General features: G+C 38.1%; 1 protein-coding gene across 1 annotated transcript in view; it reads right to left on the bottom strand.

Annotated features, from left to right (window-relative positions):
* Positions 1–13209: 13209 nt before the first annotated feature.
* LOC115438947 (uncharacterized protein PB18E9.04c-like) overlaps positions 13210–18878 on the bottom strand; it is a 29806-nt gene continuing 24137 nt past the window's right edge. Inside the window, exon 11 of the mRNA XM_030162840.1 lies at positions 13210–13577. Within this exon, the coding sequence (XP_030018700.1) occupies positions 13500–13577 (78 nt within the window). The 3' untranslated portion in view covers positions 13210–13499. The remainder of the gene's footprint in view (positions 13578–18878) is intronic.

Raw genomic sequence — 18878 nt, 5'->3', positions numbered from 1 at the left:
GTCCACCATCCAACCTGATACAACTGGAGAGGATCTGCAAGGACCAATGGAACAGGATCCACAAACCCAGGGGTGACAGACTGGTTCTATCATCCATAGAAGACGCCTGTCTGTTTTATCTCCAAAGGGTGGATCTACTCAATACTGAACAAAGGCTTTGAAAACTGATGGACGTGGAATATTTACGTTTGTCTGTTCGAATAAATCTGCATAAATGTCTACAGTTCTGGTTTTAGTCCTTTTAGGCCCAAAAGATCTGATGGACTATTGGTATCAGTTGTCGTCTGTTCATCATCCGTAAACAATTTTTGTAGAATCTCTTCTCTGAAACCTTCAGTCAGAAAAAACTTGATATCTGTTGTGGAATATCTTTGGGTTAAGGTCTACCAAGTTTGTTCAAAGAATTGTCTAAATGTGATGAATGTGTAAACATTAATGAGGAAAAACATGAACTGAAATGATTTTATCAAACGGCCGCAACAGAACAAAGAATGGGACATTTAAAGTCTCAAGACTTTCTGTACCCACTGTAGATGGACCATCACTGTCCAAAAGTTTTGACCTTGTTTACATTAATTTTAAATGCTCACTTTTCCAGTATAATTATTGAATTTTACACAAAGACCTGCATTATGCTGCTGAGAAGGTGAAGTTTATTTAAATCTATAGATCATAGTGATTGTTTAGTGTCTTTCTGCCATTGGTGGTTTCAGTCGTATAGTCTGTGGAACGTGTTGTTTGACTGAAGAAGTAATAACTACTGTTAATAATGAAACTCATCGCGCATTAGGTCAGATTTACACAGATGAAACGTTGCAAAAAGACACTAAAGCACAAGTGTCAAACATGCGGCCCGGGGGCCAAAACCGGTTCGCCAAAGGTTTTAATCCAGCCCGCGGGATGAATTTGCAAAGTGCAAGTTAGGGCATCGAACTCAAAAATAATATCATAATAACCTATAAATAATGACAACACCAATTTTTTCTCTTTGATTTAGTGCAAAAAACATTAAATTATGAAAATGTTTACATTAACAAACTATCCTTTAACAATAAAATGTGAATAACCTGAACAAATATGAAAACCTGAGATGTCTAAAGAAGATTAAGTGCAATTTTAACAATATTCTGCCTGTTACTAAATGTTTTGTGCCTTTGTAGATCTGATCTGTAATGCATATGTATAAATGACAAATCGAGGCCAAATATTGATAAAATTGTACTTATATTTCTTTTAAAAAAATTTCATTTTTTTCAGGTTATATACATCCTTTTTGTTTGGATAGTTTGTGAACATAAATACTGGCATAATTGAATGTCATTTTTGCACTAAAACAATTTGGAGTTGTCATTGTTTATTGGCTATCATGCTGTTATTTTACTGGTCTGGCCCACTTCAGATTAAATTGGGCTGAATATGGCCCCGGAAAAAATGAGATTGACACCCTGCACTAAAGGGTTCACTGGAAAACTGCAGTTGGACACATTTGTCCACTGTAGATCATTCGTTAATCGAAAACACGTGTGAACAGTTAGGAGAACGTTTATAGCCTTTACTGTTTTTACATATTTTCAAACAGGACAGTAGTTTGAGTCCAAGATGACGCCTAAATGCAGGGTTTTTAGTCCCATGTCCACACCAGCCTAAGCCTCTAGAAATGAGAGGGAAACATGGAAAAGTTGGTTTGTCACTAGGGATGGGAACCTTTCACATTTAAACCGATACCGTACCGATACTCGGTTCCTTGGAATGGTACCGATTAGGGATGTAAACAATTAATCGACTATCGATTAAATGTCAACCTGAATTTACTCGATTAAATTCTTAATTGTCGGTTAATTGCCCTTGTCCACCTGTCCACACCTGTCCGAAGGCTGCCGGTTTGTCCGTGCTGAGACGCTGTGGCTGTGATAGCCGGTCATCAAACCGGATGATGGCGTTGATGAGTTAGAATGTCTTTATGGACATGGTGGAGCCAAACACAGACCGGCCCGTCTGTTTGTGGGAGCGGTGCACCCCAACTAAATATACGCACAAATGCAGGGTCGGTATCGGAGCGTTTTCCTGGAGGTTGGCCTAGTCTACAGTCAGTGAGACAGAAATTGAAAACATCCTCTGGGCATTTTTGACACCACTCTACCCCTTTGATGCTGCTGTGGGGGTGGAGCCACTGGCTGCTGCAGGTGCGGTATTGGTGCCTGGGTTGGACTCACAGCCTGTGCTCCTCTGGTTCTGATATAGTCCGTTCCTTCAGGTGTAGGTTCTGTTTGACTCAGTGTTTCCTCTGGTTGGAGGTGTTTCCATTCACCATCACAGATAACACAGCGAACACAGTCTGCATTAGGTTTGGTGAAGCCACACCCTCCAACGCTTCTATCCGCCATGCTGCTGTTATCATCCAGACGCCGCTGATGTCATCACGCTCTCGTGCGTCCAATGCCGTCATGGCGTCAGCAGACACTCCTCCACTCTCTCCCCAACACACACAATGTGAGGATGCGTTCAAGTACCGAAATGTGGAACCGTTTGACTTTATGTGAATCAATACTCGTTAGTACTGATGGAATTCGGTCGGCACCAATAAAAGTACTGAATTCAGTCCCTATCCCTATTTGTAAGTGAGCTTGTGTTGTGGGTTGTCATGGTCCCGTTGGCCTGATGGTCCATCTCTGAACTCCACAGAACTGAACATTATTGATAGACTGTCCTCTGTGGTTTTACTGTGGACCTGTGTTCAGGGAACAGCCTTCGTTTGTGTTCCTTCACCTTCGGTCTGAGCTTGAATGGACTCTGTTATTTGGAGAATCTGGTCTATGAGCATGAACGGAGTCCATCTAACCCTGGACACTAATGCTCAGCTAGGGGTCTAGTTTGGTGGAAATGAGGCTCAGACCATGAAGACACTGAGTGACTGGTTTGATTTTATACAAAACATTCAGTGTCGGATTTGTTGGAACAGATGATGCTGATTAATGATTCGCTGAATTGTTTAATCCAGTAGTGATGTCACTCAAACACCCACAGTGGCCTGTTTGTTGAACTTGTGTATTTTCCTGCTGTTACAGAACCTCTGTTTGAACCAAATAGTGGAGTTCATGTCCTGCTGAGCTTTACAGATGTATATGGATGCACTGACAGGACAGGACAATGGGTTTGTCAGTGCAAATACAAGGTCAGCTTTAATTTGAACTGGCTACTTTGAATAGATTTAAATCATCTTCGGCTGAATCGAGGACAAAATGTCCTTCAACTGTCCTCGACCAACAGAGCAGACATCTGTACTGTAACTTATCTACTTTAAGGTCTGGCACCTTAATACAAACACCACAAAGCACTGCTGCTCAAGTTCTTTTCTATTATTTATAAAGTTAATTGTTACAGATTCAAATATGAGACATATGAAGACATGAAGACTGGGACACAATAAACCAGTGGACACCACATCCTGTTTACACTGGCTCCAAACACATGAAAAGGGCTTTTTCAGCTCCATGTTTTCCATTGTGTTCTCTGAAAGATCACTTTAAAATAGAGATAATAGATAAAGAAAATATATTTACATTTGATGTGATGCTCGAGGATCGAAAGGGAAGAGAACGGAGAATAGAACAAGGAGATGTGGTTCTGTTTACACTGAACTGGAAACAACAGCAGTTGGATGGGAGACCAACCAGACTGTGGTAACACACTGACACGCAACATATACACACACACAACACACAACCACACACACACACACACACACACAACACATATATATATATGTGTGTATATATATATATATATATATATATGACATTAACAGTGTTGCAATCATATTCCTCTTTTATGGACAACATTATGGATTAAAAAGATTTTGAATTTTCTCTTAAAGTTTTACATTATATTTGTCTCCTGGCACGTACATGAACAAAACATCACTGGAATAATGTTTAGTTTGAAATAATCCCTAAAGCCTGTTGGACTGATCGTATATTCGGTCCATTCTAATACTTCCATTTCTGTTATGGAATATCCAAAGTCTGCCTAGATTTTCCTTTAGAATAATGACAGTAACTCTTCTGTAATCCTCTAATGTTGTCTATGAGCCACCTGTTGTTGGTCCAGCAGCTCCCACCTGTTGGACGGACTGTCCAGCCCCTCCCCACTGCTTCTATGGACATGTGTATGAACAGGTTTCTTACCTGGGTTGGACAGGACTTCTTCAGTGGACTAAATGAACCGTATCCATGGTGACAAAGTAGCCATGATGCTCCTCAGATCCTCTAAAATGCCAACAGCTGCCAGTGAGAGACCGTGTCCAGCTTTTCTTAAACAAGTGACTTCAGTGTAAATTATGTGATCTGCCTTTTTGTTTGTTTTTTTAGATATACAGTGTTTGACTTTGTTAATGAATGAAGGAACTGCATTTGTCAGCAGTGGTTATGACGGGCTTTGGAATCCTGAGAAAGTTGTGGATCTGCATAATTTGAAGGGTTTACATAGTATTGGACATACAAATGTGGAATAAATGACTTCTAAGACATTAGAATGTTGTTAAAGCGGATTTAAAGACAGTCAAAGTATTTATTACTGTAAAGTATGTATAAACTCCTCCCAAAAAGTCATTTTATATGATTACACTTATGTTAAACTAAATCACAGGAGTCAAACATGTGACCCAGGGGAATAATCCGGCCACGCAGGGTCTAGTCCGGCCCTATGGATGAATTTGTGAAATGCAAAAATTACACTAAAATATGAACAATCCTTTTAGTTCAGGTTCCACATTCAGACCAATTCAGTCTCAGGTGGGCAGGACCAGTAAAATAATAATTATAATAACATATAAATAATGTAAACTTCCAATGTTTTTCTTTGTAAATGTAAATATTTTCATGTATTTACACTAAAAGTATAATTTTGCAAAAAATGTGAATAACCTGAACAAATGTGAATAACCTGATATGTATTAAGAGAAGTCAGTACAATTTTAACAATATTCTGCCTGTTATTAAATGTTTTGTGTGTTTGTAGATCCACTGTGATCTGTAAGTTATAATGTACATGTATAAATGATAACCTGAGGCAGAATACTGTTAAAATTATGCTTATTTTTCAGTTTGTTCATGCTATTCATCTTTTGAAAGGATAGTTTGTAGATGTAAACCTTTTCATACTGTAAATTAACTTTTTTCACTCTAAAACATAGAGAAAAGTTTGAAGTTGACATTATTTATATATTATGATTTTTTTACTGGTTCGGCCCACTGCAGATCAAATTCGGCTGAATCTGTCCCGTGAACTAAAGGAGTTTGACCCCTGAACTAAATTGTCATTCATTCTCTGTTCATGCACCAGCTTCCACTCATATTTAGTTTAGGTTTGCTTATAACTGCATCATAATGTGTTCTAACTCAGTTATTAAATGTTACTATTGTAGAATTACTCCTATTTGGGCGTATTCTCATGTTAAAGAACTGCTCAGGCAGTGGAAACAGGACAGAACCAGAGGTCTTTTTGTATGTTTAAGTTTAACATTGATTTTAGAGAAAAAGGTTTAAAGTTCAAGCAGTGATTGTTACTGTTGTCCAGTCCAGTTAAAGGTGTGGGACACCTCAGGACATGTCCCCAACACCAAAGGGTAATGGTATCAGTCGGGAAATGTGGCTCCAGGTCTAGTGGTGTCAGATTGGATGGAGGGAGGGTTGGGGGGGGGGGGGGGGGTGTACTGGTCCTTCAGAACACCATCATCTGGGATCAAAAAGTGGGACAGTGGGAGGGACAAAAGCAAAAGCACAAAGACTAATGTAAACTCCATAAACCTGTACATGGGAAGGATTTCATGTCATATTTGAATCAGAACAAACATTTATGTCCGAATCTGAGAAGAACAGTCAGTAAAAGCAGGAAATACAGTGGAGTACCACCTGAAATAGACTTTTACAGTGGAGTACCCCTGAAATAGACTTTTACAGTGGAGTACCCCCTGAAATAGACTTTTTACAGCAGAGTACCCCCTGAAATAGACTTTTTACAGTGGAGTACCCCTGAAATAGACTTTTTACAGCAGAGTACCCCTGAAATAGACTTTTTATCTAAGTACCCTCAACTCTCACTTCAGCATTTTTAATTGATAAAAATGAGTCCAAATGTGTTCCTGTGCCAAAGGTGTCTGTTTATATTCCAAAACTGTGTAAACAAAATATTTAACCGTAATATATAGAAATAACACATTTGTTAAAGTACAGGGTGGGGAAGCAAAATTTACAATATTTTGAGGCAGGGATTGAAAGACAGTGTATGACCAATTAGTTTATTGAAAGTCATGAGAATTTATTTACCACAAGAAAATTTACATAATAGAAAATGTTTTATTCTATGTGTCCTCCTTCTTTCTAGTAACTGCCTTCACACACTTCCTGAAACTTGCGCAAGTCTTCCTCAAATATTGGGGTGACAACTTCTCCCATTCTCTTTAATAGTATCTTCCAGACTTTCTCGTAATAGTTTTGCTCATAGTCATTCTCTTCTTTCCATTATAAACAGTCTTTATGGACACTCCAACTATTTTTGAAATCTCCTGGTGTGACGAGTGCATTCAGCAAATCACACACTCTTTGACGTTTGCTTTCCTGATTACTCATATGGGCAAAAGTTTCTGAAAAGGTATGGATAATAGTGTTAGGTATGATTATGACATCAATATATGTTTGGTTTCAAAACAATTGACGTAGTGCCTGCTGAGAAAAAACAACTAAATGTTCATTGTAAATTTTGCTTCCCCACCCTGTAAATTTTGTGAAAATCTAAACTGAAAAGTGCCCCCTGTCATTGATAAGAAAAATAAATAAATTGGTCATTAATTAATAATGAACCTTTCATCAACATAATATAATTCCTTATTTACTCAAATAATCTCATTTTGAATCATATAAAATATAATGTTCTTCAAATGTTACCAAAGACAATAAAATTATATGAATGTATTTGTGTTTTATATTTCAGCATTAATTCTATTCATTTATTTTATATTCAGTACTTGATGACTTATTTAATGGATTTTATTTATTTTATTTAAATTCCATGTACCCCTGGGGGTACAGGTACCCCACTTTTTGAACCCTGCTCTAGGAAATCAGGAACGCTTGTTTTAAACATCCAAGTCCCGTGTACTGAACCACATGTACACACCTGCCTTTACAGTGGGCTGTAGGAGGTCGTTGTCCCGTAGGAGGCGTGGCCTGTGACCACCACAGTCTGGGTCCAACAGTTCCATATGTAGAGGGTCATCAGAGAACTTCTGTTATGATTTGGCACTATGTAAATAACATTGATTGCTGATGATTGATTGACCAACTCCATGAGCTGATGTCCTCCAGCCTGGACCATGCCTTATGTGTGTGGACATGGACGTCCATCCGTCATAACACATCAGGCTGTCCACGTCCTCCCAGGGTCGGATCTATTCAGTGTAAATAAGAAGGTGCATATTTATACTGATGTCGTGCACTTGTCATAAAGGGACGGTTAATGCAACCACAGCATGTCTTTGGGTTTTTTTCTGCTGCATTCTGGGTAAAACAGAAGGCTTGAAATGTTCTCTCATGTTTCCACTAAATGGTGACGTAGTGGGCTCACTTTGACCTTGGATTCTAGCATCAGAAACAGTGATGAAGGTCAGCGGGTTCATTTCCATCCCACACCATCACCTCTGATTAAACCAAGCAGCACTAGAACATTTCCAACCCCTGTGTTTGTCCAGGTGTGGGTTTTACTGTCAGGGTTCTGGCTTCCATGCACTTCAGTTGTTTTTGTGTCGTTGATCACTAAGGTGCGCTTGTTTCCGTTCATGCAGTTTCCTCCTCACCACTTTATTCTAACCAAATGTTTTTTTGACTGATAAAAAACAAGTGCACCGTTTGCTGTTTATTTGACAGCGTGAAGGAATGTGTGTAAAAAACTGAAGGGTTGAAATGAGCAGTGAGCCGCCAGGCGAATGGAATATGACACTGGGACAGGTTTATTCATGGACCTGCACTGCAAACATCAAAATCTGACCAAGTGCATTGGTCTCATTCATTTGTTCCATGGGCAGATTTTGCTTTTGCTTAATTCTATAATTTTTTTTTTTTTTTTCCGCTTAATTCAATTTTTTTTTTTTTTCCTTAATTCAAGATTTTTTTTGCTTAATTCAAGATTTTTTTGCTTAATTCAAGATTTTTTTGGTTATTTCAAGAATTTTTGTTGCTTAATTCAAGAAGTTTTTTTTTTGCTTAATTCTAGATGTTTTTTTTTTTTTTTGCTTAATTCAAGCTAAAAAAATCTGCCAATGGAAAGAGTGTAAATTATCTTGGTCAGATTTGTTGAAATCAGATTTTCCAGATCTGTTGCCTATAAATCAGTTCTTACATCTCACTGAAAAGTTCCTCTGTTGGTGATTCTGTCTTATTTTAAGTATGATGAGATATTTGGACTAGAAATGAGACAAATACACTTGGTCACATTTAGATTTTTTCAGTGTGTGGGCGAAGACTGCAGCGCTCATAAAATAAGATCAGAGCATCAACAGTTTCACTAAATCTTTTTCATATATGACCAATAAAACCTTTTTTGGCTTCTTTACTGTGAAGACAAACAGAGCGTTAAAGGGTAGAATGATGTGAAACCTCAGAGGTAGTTGAATTATAACTGGTCTGTTGGGATGTGGGCGTGTCTGTATCTGTTTGCTGATTGGCTGAAACAGCTCCTTTCACCCCAGGATCCACCCACCCGACAGCTGAAGCTCGTGCGTTTGTGCTTCTGTGCTGAACCTGTGCTCTGTGTGTGCTTCCTGTTCTTGGTGATATGCTCTGTTGAACTGGAACTAAAACATGTCTTAAAACTTCACTGGCTCCGTTCTCTGTTAGTCTGCTGTCTAACATACAAACACACCCAAATGAATGCATCTGCTGGATTTATGGATTATTTCTGTTTATCGTGGGGAAAATCCAAGCCTTTTTAACCCTTTTCCATCATCTACTGATCTAAAATATTTTATAAATATTGAAACTCTAATCCAGCAAAAACATTGACATCCTTTAGGTAAATGTACTTTAGCAAGTACTCATGTCCATCAGATATGACCAACTGGACATTCACAGCCTCTGTTGTTACCGTGGAAACTACAACTAAAACACTGATTCACCAGTAAAACTATTTTTTTTTTTTCTTTAACCTTTATTTAACCAGGAAAAGGATCCCATTGAGATTTAGAACTCTTTTTCAAAGGAGTCCTGGCCAAGAGACAGCATGAAACACAGCACATAGTTACAACATACAGTTACCTCATGCAGTTACAACAAACAATAATTTACAGGACAATTCAACCTATGAAAAACACGTGCAAGTCATTGAGTTGTTCTCCAGCACTTTGAGTTTGGATTTAAAAGCATTCAGGGAGATCAGTTCAGACAGTTTCCAGTCTTTCAGCAACATATTCCATGTGGACGGAGCAGAGTACACAAATGCCCTTTTTACCAGCTCTGTACGGGCAAATGGCACAAAGAGGAACACATGCTTGTTCAATCGCAGACAATAACAATCAACACTTCTTCTCGTAATTAAACTACAGATATGGGAAGGCAGTCGCCCAAGTATAGCCTTGTAAATGAAGGTGTACCAGTGTCCCAGCCTCCTAGTGGACAGGGCAGGCCAACCCACTCTGGAATACAAGTCACAATGATGTGTCATGGTTTTAGAATTTAATAAACCTCAGAGAAGTATGATAGACAGTGTCAATCATTTGAAGATACTTAGATGATACGTTCATAAAGTACATCTCCATAATCTAACACTGATAAAAAGTGGCAGTGACAAGGTGCTTTTTTACATCAAAAGAAAAACACAACTTGTTCGAAAGCAAAAGCCCAGTTTAAGCTTTAACTTCTTTACCAGGTTTTCAATGTGGGCCCTGAAAGTGAGGGAGTCATATCAGGACACGAAGATACTTATACATATGAACCACCTCTAGGACATTTCCCTCTAAAGTAGACACTACTGGGATAATTTTAGGCCATTCTTCGAGTTTGAGAATAGCATCTTATCTTTTCAGTATTGAGGATAATTTTCAACTGAAGAAGTGAGTGCTGGACAGCATCAAAGCTTTCTGCAAGTGTTCTATGGTTTGAGCAAGAGTTGATCCACAGCAATAAATAATTGTGTCATCAGCATAAAATGCATATCAGCATTAGACACATTGTGCCCCAAGTTATTATATAAATAATAAAAAGAAGGGGTCCTAGTATAGAACCTTGTGGCACCCCCTTGTGGACAGTGACATATTCTGAACACAGTCCATCATATTTAATGCATTGAGTCCAGTCACTGAGGTAATTGGTGAACCAAGCAACTGCATGCCCTGACAATCCTAAACAAAGAAGTTTACTCTTTAAAACTGCATGATTGACGGTGTCAAATGCTTTTGACAGGTCAATAAAGAGTGAAGCACAGCATTGTTTTTTATCAAGTGCAACAGTAATATCATATATCATATATATATATATATATATATATAATATATATATATATATATATATATATGTATATATATATATATATGTATATACACACACACACACACACACACATATATATACATATGTGTGTGTGTATGTGTGTATATATATATATAATATATATATATAATATATATATATATATATATTTTTTTTTTTTAAATACATGTAAATATTCTTTATTAAACACTCAAAAGTCTAAAAATATGCAAAATCTCATGTAAAGTTAGGGCAAAAAAACTGTATTTTAATTATGAAAAATTACCGTATTTTTATGAGATGGTTATTTTCTGTTATTTAACAGTATTTTTTCGGCACCCCTGTTGCCAGAATATTACTGTGTTTTTTTTTTTTTTTTTACGAGGTTTTTTTTTTTTTTTACAGTGTAGTCTTTATGTTCAGTTAACTATATTTCAGCAGTCAATTATTCTTTTCATATTCAGTCCAACATGACTAAACAGATCCATCCCTGGTTTTGGTAGAAATGATACTTATATAGAACAAACACAACAAGCCCCGCCCCTCACATGTATTTCACACATTGTAAGTAAATGGGAAGACTTAAAAAAAAAAATCTAAAATTTGAACTTTGACCTACTTTTCCCAAAATGTACTCACATCTATTCTGGGTCAGTGGTAATCTATAAACCCAATTAGGTATGAATTTAACCAATAGTTTTTCTGGTAAAGTGTAAACAAACCAAACTGTCATAGTCAGTGTGTTTGTCGGAGCCCTTTGACAGAACTTTGGTCCATATTTTCAGTCTTTATAATCTGATATTATTCATTTTTCTGCTAAATTGAGGAGGTTATGGTCAAAATTTGGGTATTCTGAAAATCATGACCTTGAGTTTGACCTTTCAAGGTCATCAAAGGTCAACTAAACTGTTACCAAATGAAAGACCATATGTGACTTCATTTAAGTCTATAATACAAAGTTAGTCAATATCTGTTTGAGTTTTAAAGATAGAAGCTGTTTAGTGAATATGTAAATTAGGCACCTGAGTCCTGGACACTGTAGATGAAAAGAACCAGAACCACAGAGTCCAGACCAGAACTGTACAGTCCAGACCAGAACCACAGAGTCCAGACCTGAACCGCAGAGTCCAGACCTGAACCGCAGAGTCCAGGCCTGAACCGCAGAGTCCAGACCTGAACCCCATTTTTTTTTTTTTTGCTTAATTCAAGATTTTTTTTTTTTTTTTTGCTTAATTCCAGATTTTATTTTTTTTTTATTTTATTTTTTTTACTTAATTTAAGATTTTTTTTTTTTTTTTGCTTAATTGAAGATCCCCCCCCCCCCCTTAATTCAAACAAAAAAAAAATCTGCCAATGGAGCAAGTGTAAAATTATCTTGGTCAGATTTGTTGAAATCAGATTTTCCAGATCTATTGTCTAAAATCAGTTCTTATATCTCACTGAAGAGTTCCTCTTTAGGTGATTCTGTATTTTAAGTGTGGAGATATTTGGACAAGAAATGAGAAAAATACACTTGGTCACATTTAGATTTTTCCAGTGGACAGTCACTGAACAGATAAGTAACCACAAATCTGTCATTGTTTATTGTCTGTGCAAAGCCCTGCATGAACATTTGAATTAAATCACAGATTGTAAATCTCATAATCAAACCATTACAATGTATTTCATTCACACTGCACATTCATTCAGTTCATTTCTATTTAACAGTTATTAAGCAGATTAAAGACAACAGGAAGTGATGACATCCATTCATACATGTTCAACCAGAGGTGACGACTATAAAAACATTCTGCTGTACAACATATACAGTCCACAACACTTTAATCCCATATGTTACACTGATTAGTTTTAAAGTTCACAATTATGAAATGAATTAAAAAATCACTTATTTTACTCATTTCTTTTTTAACATTAACTCTTTACTTTCAGGAGGTCTCTGTTTTGTAAATCTGCAAATGCAGCATTCCAAATGAAAAAAAAAAAATTAAAGTTCAGCAAAACATGTTATTTTCAAACTGGATCCAGTCATTGCAGTCAGTCCAGTTCCATCTGTGACCATAGACCAGGGGTCTCAAACATGTCCCATGGCCCGGGGGCCAAATGTGGCCCGCCAAAGGTTCCAATGTGGCCCCTGGGATGAATTTGCAAAGTGCAAAAATTCCACAGTCAAGGTTGTGGAACTCATTTTAGTTCAGGTTCCACATGATCTCAAGTAATAATAATAACCTGCAAAAAAGAATGACTCCATATTGTCTTCTCAGTTTGATGTGAAAAAAAAAAAACAAACAATATCACATTTTGCCTGTAAATAATGACAACTTCAAATTTTTATCTTTGTTTTAGTGCAAAACATAACATTAAATTATGACAATATTTACATTTACAAACTATCCTCTAACAATAAAACATTGATAACCTGAACAAATATGAACAACCTGAAATGTCTAAAGAAAATTGAGCACAATTTTAACAAATTTCTGCCTGTTCCTCAGTGTTTGGTGTGTTTGTAGATCTGATCCATAATGCACATGTAGAAATGATAATTTGAGGCATAATATTGTTAAAATTGTACTTATTTTTCTTAAGAAATTTCATTTTTTCAGGTTATTCACATCTCTTTTTGTTTGGATAGTTTATAAAAGTAAGTATTTTCATAATTTAATGGGGTTTTTGCACTAAAACAGACAAAAATCTGGAGTTGTCATTATTTATAGGTTATTCTGTTATTATTTTACTGGTCCGGCCCACTGGAGATCAAATCGAGCTGAATGTGGAACCTCAGAAGAAAATGAGTTTGAGAGCCCTTCTGCAGACAGATGGATAAGAACCTTCATCTGTAAAATATAAACGCTCCCACCACATGAATGCAAACCCAGACCAACAGGACTGTGGTGGTTGGGGGGGGGCGGTGTAGATCAGCAGTCCTTCTGGTTGAATGTGTCTTCACTCATGGACGTACTGTCAGGGTCCACCAGCAGGGCACTCTTATGGGAGTCGCTCTGTATCCACCAGGCGCAAAACAAAACGTGAAAGACCAAAGCGTTGACGCAATTCATTTCTGACCTGGTGGAGAAATGAATGTGTAAAGGATCATCAGGGTTGGATCGGAGTCCTGGAAAATATTTGAATTTCAGTGTTGTGTTTTCAAGTGCTTGGATTTTAGTTGAAGTGCTTATAATTCTAACTCTGTGATGTGATTTATTTATTTACTTTTAATTTTAACTCCAGTCAAAGCTCCCTCCTCAGAGGTGACACATTTATCCAAATAAACCTCTGTGCCCTACAGTCAGTTCCAGGTGTTCTCAGGTCCACTCCAGGTCCATTTATGTCTGAACCTTTGTCCGTTTGGTTACAGTGTGTCTGAAGAACACCAAGGACCTTCCCTTTTTGTGAATAAAACTTTGTTTTCTCCTTTAATTTCTAAACTTTTTGCTGTTATGGAACATAATTTTACATGTTTATACAGAATACAGTGTAAATCATTGTGATAAAAAGTGACAATACTAACCCTGAGTATGTGTATTCCTGTTAGGGATGCAAATTATCGATTAATCTATTAATCATTAGTTGGTTGATCGAGTAATGATTAATTGATAAGCGGTGATTTTCCGCAGAACCTGAATTTCTCTTTCAATACGGTCCATAAGAATAAAAGTTAAATATTGTTTCTATACTTCATGAAAAGAGCATGTCATATTCCTTAATGACTGATTTATTGAACCATTGGATACAGTCAGTGTTTCATGTGGAATTCATCTGGTGATGTGGCGGTGTGTAATGGGGGGGTGCATGTGCATGCGTTTCGTCGGTGGTGGTGGTGGGGGGTTACTCAGCCGTACACGTGCAGTTTGGCCAGGGGTTGCATGTGTGTTAGGTAGTAACCACGCACGTGCGTGCGTCACTTTCCGTCCTACCTATAATACTGTAGGGGAACGGGGCGGTGCAGTCCACCATGTCCCTTAAGCCATTCTAACTCATCAGCACCATGATCCAGTTCCATGACCGGCTATCCAAGCCGCAGTCACAGCGCAGACAAACTGGCAGCTTTCGGACAGGTGTGGACAGGTGGACAAGGGCAATTAACCAACAATTAATAATTTAATCGAGCAAATTCTTATTGACAATAATTGATGGTCGATTAATTGTTTACATCCCTAATTCCTGTACATTTGGATTGGACCCCAGTGAAAAGGGGCTGCAAACATGTGAAAATGACCATTAAAGTGTTTGAATCTGACCTTGAAAAATGTGTCTGAACTATGGATGTCCTGATCTGATCTACAGATCGGTATCAGCCGCCGATCTGGCATTTTTTAGAAGATCGGATCGGATTTAGTCATGACACTGGGCCGATCTGGGCCCGGGTCTTGGGGGGTAAACAAACGTCCTGCCCCCACAAATGAAAGTTCCCAAAGGTAAAGAAAAGGAAAAATGAGCTGCACATCAGTGGGAGGTTTAGAGGAATTAGTGAAGCGTCTGAAAGTGTCACTTCCACTTTATGGTCTGTGTACTCATTCTGAGTATGTGTGGTACTGATGCACAAGTCATTTTTTTTTCAACCTGCGTGGCTTCTGTGGAGTTATTTGACCCACCTTAACCCGACTAGGGGTGTGTATTGGCAAGAATCTGGTGATACAATACAAATCACAATACTACGATCACGATACGATATATCACAATATATCATGATACTGTTAAAAAGGCAATTTTTTGTTTATTTCTTTTTTAAAATGATTATTTGCTTGAATAAGTGGAATTACAACAGAAAAATGCACAAATACTAAACACATTTTTTATTTGATCAGAGCAGGATCTAATGAAATATCACAAAATGTTCCTGTGTTAAAACTTAAATTATGTTTTAACGGACATTACAGTTTAAGATCCTGTTGAAATGTTCATATTTTATTCGTTCAGAACTAATATCATAACATTATTTTTGTGCAATCCCAACAAAGGAACTAACATTTTTTAATAAAACAGTGTTAAATAATAACAAAAAAAAATGTAGACAAAAAAAAGAAAAAACAAAAAAACAAAAAATGAACCTCCACAATATCTGCATTTGAATAAATACCTAAAAATATCAATACAGTACTTTTTAATGTTGATACAGTATTGTGAAATGAAATATTGCGATATATTGCAGAAACCGATATTTTCTTACACCCCTAAACCCGCCCCACAGTAACCTGCTAATGTATGCATCACTAACATACGGCGCAGAACACACCCCATATAACACCTGGACGGACCTGTCCAAAGACCGGCTACAGCAGTGGTAAACATACGCCCACGGGCCAAACCGGCCCACCAAAGGCTCTAATTTGACCCACAGTCTGAATTTGGAAAGTGCAAAAAATTATCCTTAAGTTCTTAGGAATCAAAAGTGTCATAGTTGTTTTAGTTCAGGTTCCACATTCAGACCAACTGGGATCTGCAGTAAAATAATAGAATAATAACCTAGAAATAATGACTTCAAATTTAAATCAAAATGTTATTCTAAAACATCGAATCAGATCGGAAGCAAAAAAATCCAGATTGGGACATCACTAGTCTGAACCCTGTGTTGTATATTTTTTATTATTGGCAGACAAATAAATGACTAGATTCTATATTATTATTAAATCCATTTAAATCAAGTCATGAATTTAGATTTGGGTTCAATTAGACATAATTAATAGTGAATATTTCTAACATCTGGATCATCAGAGGTTGGAAAATATCAAGTCATTGATTTTCAAAGTTCACCTTTGTACATTTACAACTGCTTTCCCATAATGCTGTGCACATTCCAGTCATTGTTTTGGGATAGATATTTGAATCTGTTCTTGTACTTTACTCTGTTATTTTGGTCCACCGTGGTTGTTCTAAAGCAGGGGTGTCAAACCCATTTTAGTTCAGGGGCCACATACAGCCTAATGTGATATAAAGTGGGCCAGACCAGTAACATAATACAAATAATAGGATAAGAACTTATAAATTATGTCAACTCCAAAGTATTTTCTCTGTTTTTGAGTGAAAAAAGTCAAATTCCGTAAAGAAAATGTTTACATCTACAACCATACTTGATCATAACATGAACAAATGTGAACCTGAAAATTCTTAAGAAAAATAAGTGCAATTTTAACAATATTATGCCTGAGTTTATCATTTATACATATGCATCACAGCTTACAGATCACAGTGGATCTACAAATGCACAAAACATTTAGTAAGAGGCAGAATATTGTTAAAATTCCACATACTTCTCTTCAGAAATTTCAGGTTATTCACATTTTTTGCAAAAGGCTAGTCTGTAAATGTAAACATTTTTGTGTAATTTTACTTTTTTCACACTACAACAAAGAGAAAAATTTGTAGTTTCCATTATTTACAGGCTATTATGATAGTATTTTACTGGTCTGATCCATTTGAGATTGAATTGACCTAAAATGATTCTAACATCCTTGATTGTTAATATCTTCAGTGTAATTTTTGCGTTTCATCCCAGGGGCCAGATTGGATCCTTTGGCGGGCCGGATTTGGCCCCCAGGCTGCATGTTTGACACCTGTGTTCTAAAGTGATAGCTTTACTGTAGATTTGATGTTATTTTACTGTAAACAGGATTCCAGTGGACTTCTTTTAGCTGCGTCTCTGTCCACTTTTGTTTCCTGGATCTGCGACATGCTCAAGAAACCACATGACTTCACAAGTGTTCAGAGAATGCAAACCTCCGCCAAAGCAACCCGACGGTGTGCATGTGTGGATCGACTATTTCTTTTTAAACTAGGTCATCCAAGGTCAACAAAAATGGTGCCATATGAAAGCTAATATACGAGTTCCTATATGTCAATAATGTAACCATGTTGGCTAACTGGTGTCATTTTCGAGTTATTAGTTAGCATTTGAATGTAAGAGAAAACGAATTGTGACCCCCCCCGCAATTCCCTGTGTAACTGCTTCCGTAATTTTTGTTGAATGACAAAAAAATGGAACTTACGTCATAGAACATATGTCTATGGATGTGCAAAACAAATTTCATAATGATATTTCATGAATGGCATTTTTTTTTATGATTTTTTGAAAATGGTGCATGAAAAATAACAACAGTCACAGAGCGTAACGGAAGAGAAATGGAGGCAGAATGATATTTTGTACAAAGTTGAAGCTTGGTACCAGTCATGTGTAGGTGAAATTATATTAAATTCCAATCAATATTTGTTGAGTTATAATAAAAAATGCGTCGTAAATGGGATTTTCAATGTTAAATTGAAATGTCCACAGAGTCCACATTCACAGTGGATGTGGACAATTTTGTGCCAGACACAAGATATTGTTATAAGCTACGGGTGGATCAAATTGGAGGCTAACCGGAGTCATTTTGAATTTTTGATGAATTTTCGAAAATTGCTCAACATGAGGGAGGAAAATTTAAGATTTTGTGACCTTGCTGTGACCTTGAACTTTGGCCTACTTGGCCCAAAATTTAATGGGTTCCTCCCAGGACCTAGGCCTATCTGTGGGTAAAATTTGGTAAAGATGGTTGTAATAGTCTCCCCCTTGAACTGCCACCTTATCGTGGTAGGGTAGTTTGTGTGCCCAAATGATCCCAGGAGCTATGTTGCCGGGGGCTTTATGCCCCTGGTAGGGTCCCCCAAGACAAACAGGTCCTGGGTGACGGGCCAGACTAAGAGTAGTTCAGAAGCCCTTATGATTAAAAACAACAGAAGAACATGACGTCGCCCGGTATGGCGCAAGCTGGGGCCCCACCCTGGACCCCAGGCCTGGGATTGGGGCTCGAATGCGAGCACCTGGTGGCCGGGCCTATGCCCACAGGTCTGGCCGGGTCCAGCCGGCCAGACCCTGAGCGACGTGGGCCCGCCCCTCCAGTGGACTCACCACCCACCGAGGGAATCGTAGGGGTCGGGTGCATTGTGGATTGGGTGGCAGTCGACGGCAGGAAGCCCAACAACCCGATACCCGGACACAGAGTCTAGCTCTTGGGACATGGAATGTCACTTCGTTGGGGGGGAAGGAGCCAGAGCTTGTGAGGGAGGTTGAGAGATATCGTATAGATATAGTCGGGCTCACCTCCACACACAGCTTGGGCTCTGGAACTCAACCCCTCGAAAGGGGGTGGACTCTCCACTTCTCTGGCATTGCTGTGGTGAGAGGTGGCTGGCTGGTGTGGGCTTGCTCATAGTCTCTCAGCTCAGCCGCCATGTGTTGGAGTTTTCCCCGGTGAACGAGGAGGGTCGCGTCCCTGCACCTTCGGGTCGGGGACAGGTGCCTCACTGTTGTCTCGGCCTATGGGCCGAACACCAGTGCAGAGTACCCGGCAGTGCAGAGTACCCGGCCCTCCACCATCCAGCACCCCCTGG

This window comes from Sphaeramia orbicularis, chromosome 18 (assembly GCF_902148855.1).
Source record: "Sphaeramia orbicularis chromosome 18, fSphaOr1.1, whole genome shotgun sequence".
NCBI lineage: Eukaryota > Metazoa > Chordata > Actinopteri > Kurtiformes > Apogonidae > Sphaeramia > Sphaeramia orbicularis.
Note: the sequence above shows the minus strand (reverse complement) of the source record. Positions and strands in the feature narration are given on the sequence as shown.